Consider the following 25823-nt stretch of genomic DNA (forward strand, 5'->3'; position numbering starts at 1 on the left):
CCTGGACATTGCACCATTGGAGACTGGTAGCATTGAAGACTGATTTACTGGTTTAATAAGACCCCTCCATGTTATACAACACAGTCAACTATTCACACTAGTCTTTCTTAGGTCTTGCCGAATGTATATACAGGACTGTCTCAGAAAATTAGAATATTGTGATAAAGTTCTTTATTTTCTGTAATGCAATAAAAAAAAAAAAAAAAAAAATGTCATACATTCTGGATTCATTACAAATCAACTGAAATATTGCAAGCCTTTTATTATTTTAATATTGCTGATTATGGCTTACAGTTTAAGATTAAGATTCCCAGAATATTCTAACTTTTTGAGATAGGATATTTGATTTTTCTTAAGCTGTAAGCCATGATCAGCAATATTAAAATAATAAAAGGCTTGCAATATTTCAGTTGATTTGTAATGAATCCAGAATGTATGACATTTTTGAATTACAGAAAATAAAGGACTTTATCACAATATTGTAATTTTCTGAGACAGTCCTGTACAGTGTGACGGCAACTATACCAGAGTGATGGAGCTACCTAAAATACACACCATAATGTGTACTTGTAAGGTCAGAATATTCACTAGTATTGGCCGGGTTTCCCAGATCAGTTAAGTAGTTCTTAACAGCGAAAGACTTCTTTCAAACCTTCTTAAGGAGCTTGTGAAAGAAAATCGCGTTTCCCAGAGTCGCTCTTAGCTTAAGTATCTCTTTCATTAAGAAGGAAATGAAAGATGCTGCTGACCCGGTCTTTACAACCATCTTAGTGAACAAAGACTCACAGATCCAGCCGCGTCAGGCAAAACAATATTACACCAAGCAATGAGATATTAAAACAATGCACCCCGCACAAGTTTTGATCTATTTTATACTTTAGATTTATATTGTTTAGCATTTATTGGTGACAGCAAAGGGGGGGAAAAAAAGAAAAATAAGGAATAACAAGTGTGTTCCTGTATATGCTTTATGCATTACGCACAAATAAAACGATCATCATGAATATCATTTATTTGATGATTTGGCTGCTATACAGCATGTTCTCGCTGCAAATCAACCGCGTCGCCGTGCGCGAAGCAGAACTGTTTTTATGAACGCATTCGTGCGTCAGCACTTCAGTCCCCTGGACGTGCTGTCGGACCGCGCTGTCCAGGCAGCCGGGACACCGATCCTCCTGCGCCGCGCCCGAGCGCATCTATGTGATGACAGGGAAGCAGCAGCTGATCAACGGGATCCTTTGATGAATCGTTCATTACAGTCTCAAATATAATCAATGGTGTCGGTTTATATTAAAGAATCTTTTTGCCCAGAAGAAAAAAGAGCGAAGACAACGACCCATAACTATTTTCTTCTCTTGAAAAAACCCACCTGCGGGATGCAGCAGCATCAGAAGAGCAGGAATACGTGCGTGGCGGGGATGATCTCTGCAATCTGAAGCCCTCTATAATTGTAAAAAGAATTTCACTTATCACGGGTTCTTTTTGGAACATAACCCCTGCGAAAAAACAGGGATTGCTGTAATTCCACGTTGCGATTTGCGAAACTCGCCTTCTCTTGGCTCATGTTTTTGAACGCACACACACGCCCACCCCGTTTACTCCCGGTCTCTGCGTGTGGGGAAAAAAAGCCTCACTGTAGCCAGAAATAACGGAGTAACGCACCGTTTGGATGAAAAAGGGTCATTGAATTATATTTATCATCTTAATTTTTCATTATAACGCACAGGCAGCAGGGAATTAGTGCGTTAGGCAGCAGTGCTGCGTGTGAAAATGCGCTGATAGTGATCGGTGATCGATTTGCCTGGCATCGATTGATTTGGTTTCAGAACCGGACAGCTGCTCCAAAGAGCTTCTGAAAGAGCGAAACTAAAGGACGGTGTTAAGAAGTCATCTGGGAAACACCCGTATCTTAGGGTTCTCTCTTAGTTCAAACCTTCTTTGAACCTCTCTTAAATCCTTAAGAGAGGTTGGATCTGGGAAACCCGGCCATTATATGTAAACATAAAAACATGTTTTCCAAGTGTAACCGCCCATCACTGCATGTTATGACATAAATGACCACAGGCCGTGCAGAGCATGTGATCAACGTGTCATTACAAGTTAAAATACATAGAATTAACTTAGAGAAACATTTCTAAACGTTAAAGCATATAATAAAATGTGTAGTGTAGGTTATATAGGTTCCGGATGTGCCAGAGTTGTTTTTCCACATTTTAGTGTTAGTGTTACAACATTTCTACCATCTGTGTCCATCAGGTCCAGTAGGTCCTGCCTTTTCCTTCCTTCCCCGTCGGTTTCTTGTTATCATACTCGTCCCCTGATCCCTGCCAGTGATCCAACAAGCTTCAAATGGAAATGTACATGTTCCTCACTCTCGTGGTTCATACCACGAGAGTTCTCTGAAACCGCACATTTCACACAATAACTTTCACATGTTCAACATCAGATGCCCAAGGGATCACATGATGCAACTCTGAGGGAAAGTGTAGTCCTAATAACTGGTAACTGTGCAGCTACAGTGTCTTAAGAGTTGACTGGGATTGTTTCTCTTGACCACTGCTTAATTTGTGAATTCATAACTTCTTAAAAATAAAATAGATATATCTTAATTCTTTAACAATAAGACTTCAAAAGTAACTCTCTGTTGTGACAATTTTTGTAATTTACTTGTAATGTATTTATCTCTTGCACTCTTATTTTATCATTGCATTATTGTCTACTGTAATCAGAGGTGTCAAGTAACGAAGTACAAATACTTCGTTACCTTACTTAAGTAGAAATTTTGGTTATCTATACTTCACTGGAGTAATTATTTTTCAGGCGACTTTTTACTTTTACTCCTTACTTTTTCACACAATTATTTGTACTTTTTACTCCTTACATTTTAAAAACAGCCTCGTTACTGTATTTCATTTCGGCCTTTTAAAAAAAAACTATCCAGTTAAATTGCTCCATCCGGATAGAGTGTATTTGGTTGTGGTTGTTTCAGATGTTCTTGTCCAGTTTTGTTCTTACATCCGTTCCCTCAGATTCCTGCAACTAAACTTGGATGTACATTCCAATAAAGGTTAGGATAAATGATAACATGACTCTGAAGTTTGACTTTTTGCACCATTACAATACTTATAGGCAACTATTCATCATATCTCCTGCTCTCTGAAACACATGTTAATGCTCAATAGTACACATATATGGTTCTTTCATATATTTGCATTATACTAAGATGCATTCATTTTCAATGGCTTTTGTCCTTAATGGCTTTTTCCCCCCTTACATTACTTTTACTTTTATACTTTAAGTAGTTTTGAAACCAGTACTTTTATACTTTTACTTGAGTAAAAAACTTGAGTTGATACTTCAACTTCTACAGGAGTATTTTAAACTCTAGTATCTATACTTCTACCTGAGTAATGAATGTGAATACTTTTGACCCCTCTGACTGTAATGTGTTTTTTCAGCTACTGCATGCCCTAAATTTCCTTCAGGATTAATAAAGTATCTATCTATCTATCTATCTATCTATCTATCTGGAATTTGAGCTTCAAGACATAAGAATAATAAAGGTTTGAAAACCCATTATTTTCTTTTTGTACTGTGACATCCTCTTATCAAAGGATTTGTTTAGATGTCATCGCTGCAGCTGTAATCCCACCTTTTAACCTCCACCGTCGGTTGCTGTTTCAGACGAGAAGCCTCCGCTACAAACCATGTGACTTCATCACTTTGCTGAACGGCTGACTCGGGTCTGACTGAATAACTAATAACTGAATAACCAGGAGGAACGCGTGTCCGCTGCATCTGCCGGCTGTAACGCGCACCGCTGATTGATGCCAGAATGTCAACAACAAGCGACATGAGATAAAAACTTTATTTTCCCAGCCACGCCTTGAATGTTCATCCTTCACAGTTTGTCAGATAGTTAATAACACATCGGTTACACCACAGCAACACTTAACCTAAAGCACGAATGCAACACAGTTGTTACATTTACTAGACGTCATGTAGGAAACACAACTCTAAACTTGTGAAACTAATATTTAATTCCAAATGATTACAGTTTTAACATTCAAGCCTAAAGTGTGTAATTCTTATACAAAGTGAAAGCAGGTAACTTTTCAAACATGAGACGTATCTGTTTTCGTTGTCGTTTTTTTTTTGTCCACCGTACATGGAAACCTGAGCCTTGTATGAAGTTTGTGTTGCTTTGAGGTCCATTGATTGCTTATTTGTCAGTTTGTTTACTGTCTTTGTGGAGGACCTGGAGGGACGTGGAGCTTCTGCAGTTCTGTGGAGGTTCTGCTGAGCCTTTATGTGGGAAACAAGAGGCACTCTGGACTCTGGACTCAGGTGTCCCCCCCCTGCTCCGCAGCAGGACATGAGGTTTCAGGGGGAGGGAAAGAAAAAGAAGAAAAATCACTCTAGGGCAGTGTTTCCCAGGCCTCGCACCACGTTTGCAGACTTTGTGTCGACCTTTGATGACGATCAGTTGGGACCGGGGTTGTGTGTGCAAAAGTGCGGGCTGCTCTAGCTGCCCGGCAGGATGGGGTCGGAGACGTGCCTTTGAATCTGCTGCATTTCTGTGGGGGTCTGCAGGTTCTCGGGCAGGGAGGGGCAGCGCTGGCTCCCGCTCAGCAGTCCCGGGAGTTGTTGGGGGTTAAAGCAGGACGGCTGAGGGGGGGCGAGGCCCACGGAGGTCTGGTGGGGGGGCTCGGCCTCCGGGGACAGGGACATGGTGTCATCTGATGCCACGGTGAGATGAACACCGCTGGACAGAGACTCTTTGGATTTGTCCTTGAAGTCAGAATCTGGACTCTAGAATGAAAAATAAATGTAAATGTTTATTCAGTCAAATCAAAATTTGTGAGAGAAACATATAAGATACAAGAGATCTCTAAAAACAGATATTGAGACTAAATAATCCAGTGTTAAATGTCATGTTTTCTTTTGTAATTAAAATTTGTTAACAATTACAGTGTCAGGTTTTACATACTTCACAAAGCAACTATTCTCATATCAATGTCCTTATTGTCCAGTGGTGATGGTGGTGTCCTCTTGCTGTGCTCAATTTTTCCCATTTTTCCTGAAATTGTGTCTCATGTAATCGTACACTGGGAAAATTCTAAATCTTAAAAGGAATATTTGTCCTATTTCTAGTTAAAATGTCTCATTTTTAGTAAAAAAAAATCTCATTACACTTAAAACAAGACTCATCACTGGAAAAAACAACAATTTTCACCTGTTTCAAGTAGATTTTTCACTTAAAATAAGTAGAAAAATCTGCCAGTGGAACAAGATTTTTTTTGCTTGTAATGAGAAGATAAATCTTGTTCCACTGACAGATTTTTCTACTTATTTCAAGTGAAAATTGACTTGAAACAGGTGAAAATTGTCAAATAAGTTATTTTTCTGGTAATGACTCTTGTTTTAAGTGTAATGAGATTTTTTTGACTATAAATGAGACATTTTAACTAGAAATAAGACAAATATTCCTGGTAAGATTTTGAGTTTTTGCAGTGTAGTTTATATGTCATTTTTTCCATTACAAATATTTCTTCCACAGTGCTCAGCCACTGCCCCGCGGTCGCTGGTTCTGCTTTATACCATAACCTTGTTATTGCTTTTTTACTTGCCGATAGCAGAACTTTAACAAAATATTCATCCTTGTTTTGTATTATATCTTGTGTCAAATTTCCCAAATAAAGTATCTTACAAGATTTGGGAATCTCGTAACCTATTAGTTTTCTTATTTTATCCCAATATCCTGTTATCTTCAGGCAAGACCATAAAATATACAGGACTGTCTCAGAAAATTAGAATATTGTGATAAAGTCCTTTATTTTCTGTAATGCAAAAATGTCATACATTCTGGATTAATTACAAATCAACTGAAATATTGCAAGCCTTTTATTATTTTAATATTGCTGATCATGGCTTATAGCTTAAGAAAACTCAAATATCCTATCTCAAAAAATTTGAATATTCTGGGAATCTTAATCTTAAACTGTAAACCATAATCAGCAATATTAAAATAATAAAAAGCTTGCAATATTTCAGTTGATTTGTAAGGAATCCAGAATGTATGACATTTTTGTTTTTTTTTAATTTCATTACAGAAAATAAAGAACTTTATCACAATATTCAAATTTTCTGAGACAGTCCTGTATATATGGGCCACATCCATGTGTCCACATAGTCTCCAGCATGGCTGCAGGTTACAGTTTCCTTCCTAATGTTTGGAGTTATAAAAAATCTGACTATATTTTTCCAATGGAATTTGTTAAATGTCATGTTTAAGTTTGGGTTGAAGTTAGTGAGCACCTGTAGCAGTGAGGCAGGGCTGTCGATGTGTATTGGGAGGATGGTGGGTGCTCCTGGACTGTACAGGGTGGTGGGGTGAGGCGGGTGAGGCGGGTGAGGGCCGGGGGACACGGCGCTGTAAGCCGGAGGAACCGGGGCCATCTGCCTCTGGAGGAGCTGCAGGATCACGCTGATATCTGCAGTCATACGAGCCTCCAACCTGGCAGGACGCAAGAAAACACAACATTTCTCCAAGTCTCCCTCCTGCTTTAAAAAAAGCAACCACTAGGTGTCTCTCCACCCCCCTGGTACTCATATACTTCATACTTGGGTATGACAAGCAAACAGGATGTAAAAGGAAGCACATGACAAGATTCACACTGACTCTCCGACAACTCACAACCTCGACCCTTTCTTATCTTCCTATTTATGCAAATAAAACCACATGAATTTTAACAACAGAAATGATCCACAAACCTGTTTTCATACACTCAAACAATGTGTATTTGAGTCTATAAAAAATGACATCCAAGCAGGCAGTGGGGGTATAGCTCAGTGGTAGAGCATTTGACTGCAGATCAAGAGGTCCCCGGTTCAAATCCGGGTGCCCCCTCAATTACATTTTCATTCTACTCCTGATAACCTCATAAAAACAGGTAAATCCCGACTGACCGGTTTAACTGGGACTGCAGCAGCTCCAGCCTGGACTCCAGCTCTCTGGGCCGGCCCTCGGCGCAGACGGCCGGGTGGAAGCCGGCCCTGACCGTGGACGGTCTCTGGTTCTCCGACATCTGGCTGGCCCTGCGGTCCGGCCAGTAGCCGTACAGGCTCGGCACGGTGATGGGGGCCGCTGTTATGCAAAAATAAATGACAGGAACTCTCAATTCATGTGTACAACATTGGCGTCCTGTATTGCAGTAGTATGGACATGGCCCAATTTGTTATCTTTCACTTTTACTTATGCTCTTTTAACGTTGATTTCTGTTTCTATTCAGTTTAGTGAGATTAAATAAGTATATTTAACTTTCTCCTGCACCTTTTAAACTTGGCTTCGTAGAAATTTCTAGATTTTAATGTGTAAAAATTGTGAAATTCAATCTTTGATTTTGTTAAAATTTCAGATTACATGTGATGAATGTTTTCTGCGGTTTCAACTGATTGGTTTTCAGTTTCAGTTTAACACAGTTTCAAACTTTGGACTTGAATTCAAGACTCCAGAGTTGGTTTTGATGACTCAACTAAAATGTCACCCTTTCTTTAAAAAAAAAAAATGGATTTAGAAGTCCACTCTACTTGAACTGAACTAGAATTGTAATTTCAAAGATAATTTGGTACAACTGATAAAACCCCATCTACCACAGACTATCCCCCCACCCCACTCTACGTTACATTGACCTAAAGACTCCACTTCTGACCTTATGCGTCACATTAACGCACATCCCAGGTACAGACTCATTACTCTGGCACTTTAGAACCAACATGTTGTACATTTTTTCTTTTAATGTTTGTTCTTTTGTATTGCACCAATCACCACAACAAATTTCTTGTGTGTGTTAAACTACTTGGCAATAAACTTCTTTCTGATTCTGATTCTGATTCTGAAATGCATGATGACGGGCAGTACTCGAATTGTAAAATAAAATCAGGGGGGATGGTGGATTTTATCATATGGGGATAGATAATTTGTGCTGAATACAAATAATATAATATATTACAAATAATAGCAGTGAGCAGCAGTTAAATGCAGCCTTCTGTAAGCTTTAAATATCTACTGGGCTTACATCAAATACATCAAAACACAAAAATAAAAAACTACTTATCAATATGACTCTTTCCTTCACAAGATAAGTAAAATGGATCACTGCAAAAACTCAAAATCTTAACAAGAATATTTATCTTATTTCTAGTTAAAATGTCTCATTTTAGTAAAAAAATCTCATTACACTTAAAACAAGACTCATCACTGGAAAAAACAACAATTTTCACTTGTTTCAAGTAGATTTTCACTTGAAATAAGTAGAAAATTCTGCCAGTGGAACAAGATTGTTTTGCTTGTAATAAGAAGATAAATCTTGTCCCACTGGCAGATTTTCCTACTTATTTCAAGTGAAAATTGACTTGAAACAGGTTAAAATTGTCAAATAAGTTATTTTTCTGGTGTTATTTTTCTGGTGATGACTCTAAATGTTGAAATAGCAGTAAAACCACATTCATTAATGAAATGACATAAGGGATGGAAAGGGGGGATGGCAGTTTTACAGGGGGGATGATTTTGACCGTTTTTATTTCAGGGGGGGATGCCATCCCCCCTCATCCCCCCTCAACACCAGTACTGATGACGGGGTTGTAGGTTGCTACCTGGGTACGGAGCACTTCCCAGGTCTACGGATGGTGCGAGTTCAGCCGAGGGTCCGCTGTGAGGAAGGAGGCTGACCACTGCAGACGGGTAGTCTCTAGCATCAGGCCCGGGTGGGTACGGCTCCCCCTTGCTACGCTGCACGGGCTTCATCTCCTCCTCACTCGACTGTGAGCAGATACTCGCGCTGGTGCAGAGGTCTTCCCAGTGAGATCTCTCCGCTGTGCTCTGGTGGTGGTTCGCCATCGGACAGGACTGATCGGGAAAAGAGTCCTCTTCATGATCTTCATGATCCGTCCCATCTGTGCACAGAAAGACCCGGTACAAACGTGAGATGACAACATAGATGTGCAGAAGTACGTGAGAGGTGTTTTGTCCTCCCTCACCTGGCCTGTTGCGACGGCGCAGCGAGCTCCTCCGATGCCTCGTCAAACGGCAGCCATATTCAGAGTCTCTGCTCAGCTTTCTCCGGTTTATTCTATCTGCCTGATACATATTGGTTTCAGTAATTCAGAAATACAAACTGTATCTCAAGCTTAAGTTTAACATCTGATGTGCATCAGAAAGTTGCTGCCTGTTGGTATAACGGTGAATCGATTACCGTATTGGCCTGAATATAAGACGGTGTTTTTTGCATTGAAATAAGACTGAAAAAGTGGGGGTCGTCTTACATTCGGGGTCTAGACGTTATACCCATTCACAACGCTAGATGGCGCCAGATATCTTTAAAGCGAATGCTGAATTTTAGTCCCCAGGCCAAAGCGAACCCCTGTCACGAAGAAGAAAAATAAAAAAATAGTATAAGAAAGAAAAGAGAAGAAAATAAGAGAAGAGATAACAGAAAGTGGAGAAACGTAGCGACAATCTGGAGAAAAGTGAGTGGAAGTTCGGCAGGTAAACCGGCAGCTGAGGAGAAGTTATGATGCAAACTTCAAGATAATGATTTCAATGAGGCAAAATAACATGCTTTTTCTCTCGAATATATTGTTATAATCATTTGTTTCAGATGTACTGTAATTATTTTCTGTATAAAAATTTTATTTGGTGTTCAAAAAGTCTTTCTTCAAACTTGAGTCTTGAAAAAGAGGGGGTCGTCTTATAATTGGGGTCGTCTCATATTCAGGACAATACGGTAGTTTACGGAGTGTGTTGTGGAGACAGACTGTACTGAAGAAAGAAGCAACTGATTTGTTTTGAAACATCTTTTGTTGGTTTGATAAGTGAGAGACTCGCTTATCAGGGACCAAGAAGCCACAGGATGCTGTAAGTGTGATAAATGGGGATGTTGTTGGTGACATCTGACACTCACATCTCTGAGGTTGAACGTGATCTCCAAACTGTTCCAGAACCTGTCGGCAAAGTCCGGATACATGTCCAGCACTTCCAGCAGGTCGTCCCTCTGAATCTTGTGCAGATCGCAGTAGGTCAGAGCTCTGACGTCAGCACTGGATTTCCCCGGCCTCCCGTACAGACTTATGGCCTCACCAAAGATGTCATTCTTTCCTGCATGAATCACAACAAGATGAACGAAACACCTCGTCAAAAAAGATTTTTAATAACAAATCAAAGACGGCACTGATGTCTCCAAAACCTGCAGACTGCGGTGCCACAGATTGGAATAAATAATCGGTCCGTCATAAGCACAGCTGAAAAAGAAATGACATATGCAGCCTGGAACTGAGCGCTGACCCTATTGATGATCGATGTCGCAGTGGAATGAAAGTGGCGCCGTGCCCAAACACCCCTGGCAGCCTGACACACACACACACTGTGTGTCAGCACGACGCAAAGACCGGTATCAGCTTTGGTTTTAGGTTTATAGAAGAGCCAGAACACACCGAGAGGATGCAAACACGTACTAAAAGTAATAAAAGAAGAATAACTGAATGATGAATCAGCCCAATTGCAATAAATCTGTGAGAAGTATTGGTTTAAAAAAGGGTTGACAACCCTTTTTTCTAAGTGTTCTGAAGCTCACCCAGTATGGCCACCACCACGTCGTCCCTGAGGATCTCTATAGAGCCTCTGGAAATGAAGTAGAGGGCGGTGAGGATGTCCCCGCTGTGGACGAGAGTGTCCCCCGGCGGGGCGTGGGTTGTTCTGAAGCGCATGGCCAGAGCCCGCAGGCAGCCTTTGTTGGCGCCCTGAAAAGCGTTGCAGTTGTCCAGCAAGGTGCGGTTCAAGTGGAGGCAGATGTCCGCTTGCAGACACTCGGGGAAACCCTTTAAAACCTGCAGGAAAAACAGAGGGCGAACGGTTAAATACGAGGAAACTGTGAGGTAGGTTTGGGAAAAAAGAAAAAAAAGAAAGAGGGGTGAGAAGAGAACAATGTGTCAGATTGATTCATGTGGGGCATCGGCCGCTCCAACTGATTATCCATTCTCACATTGAATTGGCAAGCTCTACCGACTCTCCGACTGCATCGTGCTTCGGGGTCAGGGGCCCAAGTACAAGCAGCGATATGATCCACATAGTCAAATGGGTTTGTAGCTATAGCAACATGACTGGAACCAGAATGTAAATGCAAAATAAAAGGAGCTGGAGTCTGTTGAGCTGCAGTCAAATAGAATACGGCTGATGTAAAAACCCTCAAAAACAGGCTCAGCCAAAAGTGGTTCAATGCTGCTGCACAAAGCATGACAAATAAACCGTGTGGGCCAAACACAGAACGTTAAACCTGCAAAAAAAAAACCAATTAAAATGCACTTGAATCCAGTAAAGTGCTTTGAGGTTTTTACAAATGTACTGATATTTCACCTGGACCTGAAATCTTTAACTTTATGACGATGGCGAGCTGATAAAGAAAACATACATGTTATAAGTAACAATTATTATCCTCCTCAGAAAAAGAGAGGGGGCACCCAGATTTGAACTAGGGACCTCTTGATCTGCAGTCAAATGCTCTACCACTGAGCTATACCCCCACTGGATAGTCAGGTGTCATTTCATTCACTCAAATTCACATGCTTTCACTTTCCTAGTGCATAGAAACAGAGGTGAAACACACCATTTGGTAATACACTATAAGAAGAGCTATGCTCTACGTACCAGCAGTAAATATGTTTCGAGCCCAAAACCCAAACAAGACAGTGGCTGGATAACTTACAGCGTTCATGTCGATGCCGTTGGTGTACGACCAGGCGTGCTGGAAGTATTCCTCCAGTCTCTGTCTCAGACCTCCAGGGATCTGGTGGAAGCGGATGAACTCTTTGATGCGCAGCATCTGCGTGTGGTAACGGGCCGTGCCCGAATACAGACGCTGAATGATGGCTGACACGTTCCCAAAGATGCTGGCGTACATCAGAGCTGCATGAGAAGAAGGCAAAAAATACCAAGTTCAATCAAACAATGAATGAATGAATGAATCTTTATTTCGGCTTGTAAACACTTTTTTTACAAAACAAGATGAAAAGGTAAAATAAACATTTCTTTTGCTGAAAAGGTGTAGGCTGAAGCCGTAGCTTATAGTGCCGACCCTTTTTATCTTAAGATCAGCTTAAATATGAGACATTAGCATTACTCTGTGGAAACAAACTATACGTAAAGAAGACAAAAATAAGTAAGACAAAATTGACGTTTCACATTCTAGAATGTTTTTGATAATATACTTTATAATTATAGCGTTTTATATTTATTTACAGTATTTTCTTTAAACATTTCCTTAAACATGAAGATAGAACTGCACATTTTTAGGTCGTTGTCACAACTATTCCAAATTTCTCCAGCCTTAATTGATGTACATCTCTTTTTAATATTAGTTCTTGCTGTAGTCATCTCAAACGTGAGTTTCCCCCTCAGGTCATAGCGGGTTTTTTTTTATTTGGAACAAGTCCTGAATGCAGTTTGGAAGCAGTTTCTGCTGGGCTTTAAAGGCAAATACAACAGTTTTCTGCACTGCTATATCATGGAATTTTAGAGTATTATATTTAATAAAGATATTATTTGCTTATCCTTAAAGCTCTTTTCTGTAACAGGAAAATAGGGTTTGTATTTGTTTTATAGGTGTTACCCCATACCTCCACACAATATGTCATGTATGGAACTATGAGTGAGTTATACATCAAAAACTGTGCTCTTTGACGCAAAAAATAATTTGTTTTATTCAATATTGCTAGGGTTTTAGACATTTTTGATTTTACACTATTTATATGTGATTTCCAGCTAAGTTTATTATCAATTATTACCCCTAGGAACTTATTTTCATATAATACACAATATGGTGGGGGGAAAGTGGATTTCTATAATCATATGCATCTTATTTGATCTCAGAAGCCCGTGTTGAAGAAGAGACTCACATCCAATGAGCATGACACAGATGGAGAAGATCTTCTCTGGGTTGGTGTTGGGCGAGACGTTGCCAAAGCCCACACTGGTCAGGCTGCTGAAGGTGAAGTACAAGGCTGTGACGTACTTGTCGTTGATGGTGGGCCCCGAGGCCGTGTCGTTGTCATGGTATTTTTTACCAATCTGCTCGGCCAGGTTGTCCAGCCAGCCGATCTTCAGCACGCCGACCCGGGCGGTGCTGGTGCGCTCCATGTTGCCGATGGCGTACCAGATGCAGGCCAGCCAGTGGGCGATGAGGGCAAACGTGCACATGAGGAGGAAGAGGACGGCAGCTCCATACTCGGAGTAACGGTCCAACTTCCTGGCCACGCGCACCAGCCTCAGCAGCCGGGCCGTCTTCAGTAGTCCGATCAGGGTCGTTTGGGTCTGAGGCTCGGCCTGCTGACGGAGCAAGTTACCATTAGTCCTGCATGTGGTTTTGAGCCTGTCTACAAAGTGGAGATATGATATATTCATCGCAGAATCTTGAATTTTTCTCACTATATTTAGTAAATGTCAGCATTCTCCATTAATAGAGCAGATTGATCATCTGTAAAAACTCTTTAGTGTCTCAAATATTGATAGAGGTAGCTGCAAAAAAACAGTATAAAAGAGTTTAAATGCATACAACGAAGAATGAATGAAACACCTGTTTTTTTTTCTTTAATTGATAAAGATAGTGGAAATTAAGACAATATTGTTTAAGGACAGAGAGCTATGGACGTGAAATTCTGCAGGCTATCAGATTCTGGTATAAGTTCTTGCACCAAGCAGTGTGTTTTAATTTCTCCTGTAAAGTCCATCTTCTGTCCTCCATTTCTTCTTATTTTCATCCTACTTTTACCAATTTTGTAACAAAAAAAAGCTAAGCAGGTTAAGGCAAGTGTGAGAGGGAAAACACAAACAATCATGTGGTTGTAAATAGCTGGTTTCATCTACTGTGTTTTACATGGAATCTGAGCAACCACTGATTATATTAAAGGGGACCTATTATGGCATCTAATACCTATTTTAAACAGGCCTTGAATGTCTTAAAAACAAGCTTTTGATTGTTTTTGCTAAATAAATTAGAAATTCTGCCTCTGATCCATCTCTTTATCATCTCATTCTCTAACCTCATTATCTATGCAGGAGTCTGAGTGGGCGGGGCTATGATAATGAGGCTCTGTGCTGATTGGCTGCCTGAATGACGCGATACACCGCTACGAAAAAATGGCGGAAGCTCTGGCCGGCGGAGTTAGTTGTGGGCGTGGTTTCACGCATCGGAGGCTAACCGATGCAAATTGCATTTTGGTTACGTAACGAAAGTGTGCACAATCTGAACGGCTCGTAGAAGCCACATCAGACTGGATTGCTCATCCGGGCGGCTGTACAGACACTGCAGAATTTGGTTGCTTTCCTCCTTCTCTGAGTTGGCAGGCTGAGGGGAGACCACTTTATATATGTTAAAGCAAGAAAAAACGTGTTTTTCATAATAGGTCCCCTTTAAACTAATCCTTCAAAAAAGAAACCTTTTTTTTTCTCACCTCGTGTGACCCAGAACGAAATATGAAATCCAACGGGATGGCGGCGACTATGTCGATGAGGAACCAGCCCTTGAAGTAGTGCTGTGCGATGCGTCCGGGGTGGCTGACCACCTCGTCGTTGTGATTGACGTAGGTGGTCCTGAAGTTGATGAGGATGTCCACGATGAACATGACGTCCACCACGAGTTCCACCACGTTGAGCGGGTTGCAGGTGTAGCCGCAAGACCTCCTCTGCTCTTCCTCCGCCTCGTTGAGAAGGAACGCGGCGGAGTAAGGTGTGAAGATGGCCGTGTAGATGACCAGCAGCAGGATGATCCAGTCCCAAACCGCCTTGAAGGGGCTGTAGTGGAGGATGGTGCACCGGTGAATACGCGGGGCCTGGAGTTTGTATTCTGGCAGCACATCAGCACCAAGAGACAACACCTGAGGAGACGGGCACACGGACATGTTGAAAGCAGAAAAATTTATACATCCATTGGCATTATAAGGCGGGTTAGTCATCTTGTCACAACGAGTTGTCTCCTTACACTTTATCATAGTTTAATGCAGGGGTCGGCAACCCGCGGCTCTAGAGCCGCATGCGGCTTTATAGCGCCGCCGTAGTGGCTCCTGGAGCTTTTTCAAAAATGTTTGACTTTTTTTTCCTTTTTTTCTTTTTTTTTCTTCCTTTTTTCTCTTTTTTCCTTTCCTTTTTAATCTCGACATTTCGACTTTTTTCTCGACATTTTGACTTTTTTCTCGACATTGACTTTTTCCTCAACATTTGATTTTTTTCTTGACTTTTCGACTTTTTTCTCGACATTTCGACTATTTTCTCAAGATTGTACTTCAACATTAATCTTGACATTTCGACTTTTTTCTCAAAGTGCATAATGAAAAAAAAAATCTTCCCCCAGTTATAACTCATATAGAAACATGCAGCATGTGTCGCCTTCATTCTAAGGCTTATACAAGACTTTTCATGTTTTGCGGCTCCAGACATATTTGTTTTTTGTGTTTTTGGTCCAATATGGCTCTTTCAACATTTTGGGTTGCCGACCCCTGGTTTAATGTATCCTTATCTCTCATATTGTAATATAGTTTGGGCAAATACTTTTCCTACAACTCTTCACAAAATTCTGGTCCTACAGAAACGTTTTGTTAGGATTGCAACTCGATCAGAGTCACACGCTTCATTTACTCCTTTATGTCAGAAACTCCAGATTCTTACTATTTATGATATCAATATTTTTCAGATATGCGTTTTTATTTATAAGATAAATTCAAGTGAAGGGAATATTCCTGGACAGTTCAAGACTTACTTTAAATCAAATTCACAGGTTAATTCTTATTCAACTTGACAATCCTCAGATCTTCATCCTCCTAAATTTTTCACTTGCAGAGGTCAATTTTCGATGAGATATAGGGACTAAATTGTGGAATGATTTTTCCATTATTTTGCATTATTAGTTTTCCTTCACTTTTGTGTAGTGATACTTTTTGTTTTTGTATATTAATCTTGTGTTGGGAAATTTTAATAACTTCAGTGGAGACTTCAAATAAGCCCATTGGGTTTTTTGCCTCTTCCTGCACCGTATAATATTTATCTTTGATATTTTCTTGTATACCTTTAAAACTGTGCAAAACAATAAACTATAAACTAAACTAAAGCAGAAAGAAAATAAATACGCTGGTATCTATAACCACTGGGAGCTGTTATAATGACTAAATGGATTTTAGGTTATGTTATATTATATAAGTATATATTAAAAAGGGAAGAAGTTTGTCCATTAGAGTGAAAACTCTAATGCTAACCGTAACTAAATTATTAACTACATTTTATATTTAGGTCAGGTTGCTCACTCTTGGTTTTGATTACCAGTAAAAGTTGTTTTGAATTAAACCAAACTAAAACAGGAAGTGAACTATAGTTTTCCTGATTAAAATGATATATTTATGCTATTTGTCATTATTTTTTTAAATTAAAAAAACAAAACTTTTTTCTTATGTTTCGGAGCTCAGGGTTCGGAGTTCGGCGCTTTGCTTCCCGTCTCATTTTCACATCAATGGTCCAGGTGATACGCCAAAAGACAAATCCCCAAATTTCCTCTTTTCCTGAGCAGGACGAGAGAAGGACGAGTAGAAAGAAAGATGGTGAGAAAAAATTCCCAAGCACCATATGTGTGGTCTGCAGTCGTGAAACAGATGTTCCACACAAAGAGCCTTGATTACTATCTTTATGCAATAATAAGATATAGTAGGACATTTTACTTCATTCCTAGACAAAGAGAAAGGAAGAGATACACTAGTGACAGATCCTCCTGTCCTTTATTTACATGAGTCACAGTTGATGAAAATAACTGAGCATGTGTTTGAATGTTGCAGACACAAGGGATTGTGGATTGTGAATTATGTCTCTCCTTTTGTCAGGGAAGGTCTGGTGCACAAAACGAGATAATAAACACAGAACTTAAGCTAATTTCTAAATATTTTAGGAGATTCAGTCAGATTCCAGTTAAAAACTTTCTAAAGCAAAAAAAGACTATTGGTCAGTAATATAACATCACCTTATATTAGTTACCACTTATCAACGTTAATGTACTCTGTGGTAAATATATCAAATATTAACAATAGTTTTGTGTGTTTTTATTTTCATTTCTAATCTCATTGAAACCCTTTTTTCTTTTGTTCTATAAAAGCTTCGTTAACATCTTCACCTGCCTGCCTCCTGAGTGTGAGTCTGCTTCTGCTTTCAGCCTCTCTCATAAACACACATGTTCCTCTGTGGTCACATGAACAACTTCGTATATATTAAGTGTTTTTACTGACCAACCAAACTCTCCCTACAATAAACTGAAAGGAAGGAAAGTTTAAAGTGGGTACAACATATTGCATGACCATAGTACTTAGAAGAAAGGGAGCAGTAAACAAGAGGTCATGTAAAATATAATGATGTGGGAAGCAGAGAAGGTTTGCATTACACATACCACACTTCAGCCTCAAAGTATAGCCCAGCATATTTCATAAAAAATACATAAATCTGCAACAAAAGTCATATATTAATATCTATTTTTGTCTGGCTTTCACTTAAATGCGTTACTCTATGTTAATGAGTGGAAACTAGCAGAACAAAATGTCAAAGTGCATTGTTTTTCAATGTGAGACATAATATTGGAGTAAATGCGCAGTAAAAATTCAAGCCTAGTCTTTGTTATGTGAGAGAAAAAAGACAAATATGGCCAACGAGTCTCCACTGAGCGCTGCCACCTGTCCGTGAGTGATAACGGAGAGGCGGAGCAACATAAAGCAGTATTTTCAGAGGAGAGTGAGTAGTCAGTGGTGAGTAAAGATCCCACTGACCGGAACGACAATCAGAGCCTCCATATCCAGGTTCTCATCCAGATGCCAGACACCAAACCCGCAGCAAACCCTCAGCAGGCGTGCCAGACTGCTGTGCAACATCCATCTCCTGTCTTGCATCACCTTCTTGCACAAAAATCTCAGGTATGCCTACTCGACAAACATGCCAATCCAGAGTAAAGTCCTGGTCTCGCTAAACATCTCACAACTGGCCTTTTTAAATACCCCACTGAAGCCAAATCTGCCTTTTTAAACCCATGTGACACCCATTTTGTCGGAACCACCTGACTCCTGCCAGTGCTCTGGTCAATTGTGGACCAGAGTAAGTGCTTGCATTGACTGGGGTCCATGCAGATGAGTGATTTTAATTAATTCATGTTAACAGCAAGGTCAGGGCTCTGTTTGGCTGAATTATCGCTGCGCATGTGAAGAGGTGGCGTTTGCATCCTTCCAACTTCTCCGAGACGGGCAACAGCACTTACTAACAAGCCCAAAACACTTAAAACCCATTTCACTCTGGTGTTTCAATCTCCAGAGAAACCTTTTAAAAACAGAGACCTTCATTTTCATCTCAGCTCAGATAAATATGCTCCACTTTAAGTAAAAGAAGATTGACTTTTAAGACGAGTACAGCTTTGGCGCCTCTTCAATAAAATGTCACACTAAGACAACACAGCAACCAAAACGTAGATCTTGCAAGATAAGATCTCTTTGCACTTCTAGTTCTTTGAGAGAGAAAAAAAAAATCCCGTTGCCTGTTCAAATAAAAACAGAGACCCCAAAATAGTAAAGTTAAATAGTTTCTCAAGAGCAAAGTTCTCCAAAAAAGTTACCAAATGTGTACTTGGCCAAAATCACAGAGGAAAAGACCCTTACAAGGAAAGAGCTGGGTGCATTAGAGCGGGATGTTGGATTCTGCACCAGCTGCAGCTCGATAAATCTGCTTATATATCTGGTGCGAAAACACACAATTTATTGATTTCCTTCAGCTCAACAACCTGTGCTTCTCCCGCAGAGGCTGAACAGTTGTGAAAGGACAACGCCAGTAATGACTATGTAAACACACGAGGAACGGTGCACCCATCCAAGAAATTTGATGTTATTGATGTTGTCCACCACTGTGTTTCATAATGATGACCAGGGAACAACTGCTGCCGCTGCACGCAACGGTTCCCTGTGGATCACAGCAACAAATAACGGCTCATGAGCTCCACTGAATGTAAAATACAGTTGCAATGTCAAATATGAGGGAAGCTTAAATAAATATCAGTACAATAACCACGATTTAAAGTTCTCATAATCATAAAAATTCAGACATAATTGTGGATGAAGTAAAAACTTTTTTCAGCTTGTCCTTGTCCTGTCTCAACAACCCACAGACATTATGTTGATATGTACTTTTTAAAAACTCAGAATTAAAGTTAAAACAGGACCACAACTCTTGAAAGTAAATAACCAGACCTTTTCTACCATCAATATTCCTGAATCTGAACAAAAGGGAACCCCAACTGAAATAAAGTGTCTGCTGCAGAAAGTGTAAGCAGCTCAAGAGTAAAGACACAAGAAAGGAAACGGGAGAGTTGGCATACTGGCATGAGAAGCTTAAAAAAGACAAGGAGCTTTTGAGCAGCAGTTTGGAGCATGTAAACCCAGTAAACCTAAAAGTACTCACGGGCTGAAGTTTGAAGCTCATGGTGATGCACACAAAGGGTGAAAAGTAGGAGAAAAGTAAGAATGAGAGACAGAACTTGAGGAAAAGGACAACTTCTGTCTATCGGTCTGAATATTCCTCCCTTGTGCTCCTTTTGTCTTCCTCCCTGCCCATAGCCCTGCCTTTGCCAAGGGATCATCTTTCAAAAACATTCAAGAATTATCCATGAATGACAGAACAGACCCCTCCACTGGAGTGCATCAGCCAGTGACGGCGCTGTAAGGCAAATTTAGTTGCACATCTTGCAGATGAGCTGCTTTATGTGCACCTGATTTAATAATGACTGTATTCTAACAAGTGTCTTACACGTATTATGATTAGATCAGTTAGTTAACTAGGCTAAATGCACTTAAAAAACCCTGAAACTCTAATAATGATCTTAATGGCAAAGCTAAGTTGCTGGAATCAAACTGGGACATCAGTGATAGAAGAACAGGAATACGTCTACAAAAGTACGATGAAGAAATACAAAGAGGAATTCATGAAAGAAATAAAAAGACACTTAGTGAAAAAAATATATGAGAAAATACATGATGTACGGAAAAGTCTTAGGGCCAGGCAGGAGAAAAATAAAAATAATATTTTAGAGGAGGAAGATTTTTTTTTTTTTCATTATGCACTTCGAGAAAAAAGTCGAAATGTCGAGAAAAAAGTCAAAATGTTTTTGGACTTTATTCACGAAATTTCGACTTTATTCTTGAAATTTCGACTTCATTCTTGAAATTGTACTTCAACATTAATCTCGACATTTCAACTTTTTTCTCGACATTTCAACTTTTTTCTCGAAGTGCATAATGAAAAAAAAATCTTCCTCCTCTAAAATATTATTTTTATTTTTCTCCTGCCTGGCCCTAATACTCTTCCTTACTATAGTTATGATAATTATAACACCTCTTTTTTTTTTTTTTTTTTTTGTGGCTCTAGTTGCCATTATTGAAGTTGCAGACAGGAAGGGGGTAGAGAGACAGAGAATGGGGATGACATGCAGCAAAGGTGCGCAGGCCAGGATTCAAACCTGCACCCGCTGCAGGACTGTAGCCTCAGTACATGAGCCGCTTGCTTAACCCACTGTGCCACCGAGCAGCTTATAACGCCTCATTTTCACCTCACCTCAAAAAAAAAAAAATCTTCCTCCTCTAAAATATTATTTTTATTTTTCTCCTGCCTGGCCATAAGACTTTTAACATAGGTTGGCCTCCGATGCATGAAACCACGCCCACAACTAACTCCACCAGCCGGAGCTTCCGCCATTTTTTCGTAGCGGTGTATCGCGTCATTCAGGCAGCCAATCAGCACAGGGCCTCATTATCATAGCCCCGCCCACTCAGAATCCCGCATAGATAATGAGTTTAGAGACTGGGATGCTGCAGACATGGCTCAGAGGCTGAATTTCTAATCTATTTAGCAAAAACAATCAAAAGCTTGTTTTTAAGACATTCAAGGCCTGTTTAAAATAGGTATTAGATGCCATAATAGGTCCCCTTTAAAGTCAGTTGTTTGACTATGTCATGAACCGCATAGGTTACATGCAAGAGCGTGTTAGAAACTATAAAAATAAGTTTGTCTAATGAGTTGCTTAATGAGCGTTAATTAGCTACTTTAGCTTTGTGACCACTGACATCAAGCCAGTCTAGCCATAAGTAACTGTAGTTCCTCATATTGAACACCAGAGGGCATGTTCCGAACTATATAGATGGATTGATGAAGGGCAGGGGGAAGCAAAGTGTGGGATTATTTTGTTACTTGGTTGTGAATCTGTACACGTCCCATGACACAGAGGAAAATCAGCAGACTGTCGTTCAGCCGCTCCGGTTTGACTTTTAAACTCCCTAAACCGAATCAACTCTTTCTTCCTTGAGCAAGAATTTGGAGGCGTGGAAAACTAGACACAGCACACATTTATATAAAGCAAAGAATAAATCAAAAAACAACTAAAAGTGTAAAATGTTAAAATTTTAAAGAATATTTTTTTATAATCTAGTATATCTCTTATGTGATGTTATTAATACTGTGGGTTTTGTTTTCTTATTTTTCACTTTCTATAACTTTTTTATTTCTGTGATTTTTGTCACATCAGCAAATTTCTTTTCCCGTTTTCCTTTCGTGTGACCCACTTCTACATTTTAGACGCAATTATTCTTTTACTCATTTTTCTTTCTATTTTAACACGTATTTGTCATTATTCCTACATAATGGTCTTATTCAGTTAGAGATTCATGTCTTTTTTGGCACTCCCACTATTGTATAAGTCTTTATACTTTATAAAACATGTTCACACACACACACACACACACACACACACACACACACACACACACACACACACACACACACACACACACACACAAACACACACACACACAAATCGAAATCAGAACCCCACTCAATTGTAATGACGTATTTCTCTCCGTTGTCCTATTTTGAGCTCACTTAAAGCCAGGGGGCGCCATATAAACACATTTCTCTGTGCCCTCTAAACACGCTCTGCTGGATTCCTGGTGCTGAGGTTCTTTTACAGTTATCCTTCTTTAATAAGCTACAGCTGAATCAATCACACCCTGAGCATTTCAAACAGGGAAATCAATATGAACACAGATCGATGGCAACCTTCATTTCTCGTTTTTTGCACTAGGTCACGTCAAAATGTAATTAAAAGGTGAGTAAATGCCACTTTTTGACTAATATGACTCATTAATAACACACCATCCTCAAACAGCTGTTTTTTCCCATGTGGAAGTAGAAAAGACTTCCCTGATTTAGGCCAATATACAATATTTATTCAGAAACTCAGTGCCATGATATCTCCGCAAGCAGCTTCATGAAGACAGCTTTTTTTTGGGGGGGGGGGGACTTGGATGTGATGTTGTGGAGAGCAGATGAAGAGAGCAGCCCATACGGCTGCTGTCCTCCATTTCCATTAGTGACAGAGGCCAAGGTCATTAGCAGCATCAAGCCACCGCATGCCGCTCGATAGCGTCACAGCAGCCGCTATTTTCTCTCGCTTTCATAACTACATCTCGCCAGGACCAGTCTCCACTTCCACAGACGGCTTCACAGACAGCCCGCGAGCCCAACACACACCCACACACTCTCCTCATGCAACCTCACGTACTCAGCCCTGCCCTCTCCACCGCTCAAGTACCGCGTTTGCTCACAAACCATACAGCAACAACACAGGACCAGAACTTTTCCACAATAATCACACACATTATTTAAAAATGTGTATACCGGTAAACTGCTCCAGTTTTTTTTTAGAAACAATCATCCTTGCATGTTTTACTGTAGAGTAGTTGACTGAAGAGCTAGAAAAAGATAGCCATCATGGCCCAGGTGGAAAAAGGAGCAGCAGAGATGTAAAGACTGAATCTGTAGGACGATTCTCTATATTACGTCTTTCACATTCATCTGTTCAATTATTAACATATGTTTAAGACAGGTGGAAGAACAAAAAACGTCCAGCGTTCAACCAGCTGACATAGACAAGCACAGCAACATCACGTCACCAGGGCTTGATAAGAAGGTTATTAGCATGTTAAAGGGAAAGTTTCGTTTTTTACAACCTGGACCTTATTTCTGGCATTTTTTATGGTCGTATACTCACCCAGGAAAGTTTGGTGTCATTTGGAGTCCTTCGGAAGATATTAGGAGTTTTGTGCGAGCCGCTTATCCATATAATGGTAGCGAATGGGGGCACAGCGGGACACAGACGATGCAGCATCTAAATAACACATTATTGCCGCGAAACTCGTTCATTTCTTTTGCCCACTCTTGCTACATCTTAGTCCCCAGGTTTTTATTCAGTTAAACACATAATAACTCACTAACAACAAGGAAATCAGTTTGTAAACAAGACCTCTGTCCTGCATGACGTCATCTCTGTGCGCGCATCCCGGACAGGTACAGCTAGACTTAAAACGGTAACTTAGACTAGAAAACGGTAATGACGTCCATCATATTCAAAGTCGTCGTCCACAACCTCAGAATTTGACAAATATTCAGACATGTTTCAAATAACTAACAGTAAACTAACAGTAGCGAACTCCAGCTGTACACGGAGCTGTGTCTGGGATGCGCGCACACAGATGACGTCATGAGTTCAGAGGTCTTGTTTACAAACTGGTTTCCTTGTTGTTAGTAAGTTATTATGTGTTTAACTGAATAAAAACCTGGGGACTAAGATGTAGCAAGAGTGGGCAAAAGAAATGAACGGGTTTCGCGGCAATAATGTGTTATTTAGACGCTGCATCGTCTGTGTCCCGCTGTGCCCCCATTCGCTACCATTATATGGATAAGCGGCTCGCACAAAACTCCTAATATCTTCCGAAGGACTCCAAATGACACCAAACTTTTCTGGGTGAGTATACGACCATAAAAAATGTCAGAAATAAGGTCCAGGTTATAAAAAACGAAACTTTCCCCTTTAACAGACGATCACTAACATCTAAACGCAGATATAATAGTTCTACACAATAATCATCCTGCACAGTTACAGTAAATCGAAACAACAATACACTTAAACTTTGACCCACCACTGAGGAAATGAACCATCTTAAGAAAAAAACATATGGGCCTTTTGACTATGTGTCTCCATGAAGTTTTGAGCTGCTCAACAGTCCTGGATTTGTGTCTCTTCCTCTACAAAGCAATGTTTTTCTAATGGATGGAGAATTCATTATAGCATTGTCTTCCTGAAACGTGCAATGCCTTCCTTTGAATACTGTATGTTGCTCTGAAAAACCTGTATAAACTTGATGGGCTTTTTTTCCAGGTCTGCAAGCTTCCCCTTCAGCTGGCATGATAAGATAAGATAAGATAAGAAATCCTTTAATAGTCCCCCAGAGGGAAAATTTCCAATGAATGCACTTCCATACATCAGGGAAGTGGGCGTATGAACTGAGTGCTGATAACCACCTGGATGGAGCATCTCCTCTTTAATCTGGAGGATGCAGCGTCCACGAAATTTGGATTTGTCTGACCACAAAATAGTTTTCCACTTTGCCTCAGTTCAGTCCATTTAAAAATTGGCTCCGGCTTATTAAAGAGGGCTGGATGTGTTCATGGATCATATTCTTTGCACGACAGAGTTTTGACCTGCATGTGTGGATGACACTGTGAACTGTGTCCTTCCATGCAGTTATTTCTATTACAAAATCATGCCTATCTTTAATGCAATACCGCCTGACAGCCAGAAGATCATCCTAAATTGAGTTTCGGCCGTGTCCTGTGCATACAGAGATTTCATCAGATTCTCTCAATCCAATGATGATATTTGATACTGTACAAAGTAATATATTCAAAGCCTTTGCAGTTTTACGTTTCTGCAAATTGATTCACAATTTGCAGACACAGTTTTTACCAGACTCGTGAGCCTCTGCCCACCTCTTTAAGATGCTCCTTTCATACGCACTTAGAAATGTGTTGTAGGAAGACTATTTACTTTGTTAATTCCCCCCAAAAATTAGATTTAAGGAAATATCGCTGGACTGAGTTGTTGTGAGGAAGACAGTGTGTGGTCTGTCAGCAAAGGACATTCCAGAGACGGATAGCTCTAATAACGGCTCTCTACTTTCCAGCAGAAACATAACAAAAAGTAAAACAAACCTCCCTGACAGGCAGGCAAACACTCACTGGTGCGCTAATACGGAGGGGCGCTCACTGGACATCCAAACTTGTTCATGACATCAGCAGAGTCAAGATAACAAGTTAAGTGGTCTGCCAGGCCTTTTAAGAGGTCTCCTATTTCTGGACTCAGTTTTTCCAGGATCACGTGGCCTCCACTGTGCACTGACTCAGCTGTTGATCGTCAGTAGCCCCCGGTGTGAAGAAGCAACATCTCGTCTCACGACCATCACAGCAGCACTGTTCAGCCACAAGGCACACGCGTGTGCTTTACGGTCACGAGACTGTTTGAAACTACACAAGACAAATAGCCATTGGAACGATATAGGAGATATAGGAGATAGGAGAACGTATATCCAACACAGTTTTCTAAACTAACAACATAAACAAGATTGTGATATATATGTATGTGGCTCCAGAAGTGCAGACAGATTTAACTGAGCAACATTGATTGACTCACTTAAGGTCATTTAAAGGGGACCTATTATGAAAAACAGGTTTTTCTTGCTTTAACATATATAAAGTGGTCTCCCCTCAGCCTGCCAACTCAGAGAAGGAGGAAAGCAACCAAATTCTGCAGTGTCTGTAGAGCCGCCCGGATGATCCGTCCAGTGTCATGTGACTTCTACGTGCCGTTCAGATTTGGCTTATT

The 25823-nt window shown here is 40.3% G+C and overlaps 1 protein-coding gene and 2 non-coding genes across 4 annotated transcripts in view; 1 reads left to right on the top strand and 2 right to left on the bottom strand.

Annotated features, from left to right (window-relative positions):
* Positions 1-3850: 3850 nt before the first annotated feature.
* kcnh6a (potassium voltage-gated channel, subfamily H (eag-related), member 6a) overlaps positions 3851-25823 on the bottom strand; it is a 31840-nt gene continuing 9867 nt past the window's right edge. Inside the window, exons 7-16 of one of the 2 annotated variants that reach the window (XM_061712623.1) lie at positions 14503-14925; positions 12949-13375; positions 11760-11959; positions 10632-10884; positions 9963-10156; positions 9040-9139; positions 8656-8955; positions 6970-7147; positions 6319-6517; positions 3851-4812 (exon numbers count right to left, since the gene is read on the bottom strand). In XM_061712623.1, coding sequence (XP_061568607.1) covers positions 4525-4812; positions 6319-6517; positions 6970-7147; positions 8656-8955; positions 9040-9139; positions 9963-10156; positions 10632-10884; positions 11760-11959; positions 12949-13375; positions 14503-14925 — 2562 coding nt within the window. In that variant the 3' untranslated portion in view covers positions 3851-4524. Of the gene's footprint in view, positions 4813-6318; positions 6518-6969; positions 7148-8655; positions 8956-9039; positions 9140-9962; positions 10157-10631; positions 10885-11759; positions 11960-12948; positions 13379-14502; positions 14926-25823 lie in introns of both variants that reach the window. The other variant, XM_061712622.1, reaches the window with a different exon arrangement.
* On the top strand, positions 6839-6910 carry trnac-gca (transfer RNA cysteine (anticodon GCA)). Its single transcript has one exon. It is a non-coding gene; the product is annotated as a tRNA-Cys (tRNA).
* Positions 11506-11577, bottom strand: trnac-gca (transfer RNA cysteine (anticodon GCA)). Its single transcript has one exon. It is a non-coding gene; the product is annotated as a tRNA-Cys (tRNA).

This window comes from Cololabis saira, chromosome 21 (genome assembly GCF_033807715.1).
Source record: "Cololabis saira isolate AMF1-May2022 chromosome 21, fColSai1.1, whole genome shotgun sequence".
In the NCBI taxonomy this organism is placed as follows: Eukaryota; Metazoa; Chordata; class Actinopteri; order Beloniformes; family Belonidae; genus Cololabis; species Cololabis saira.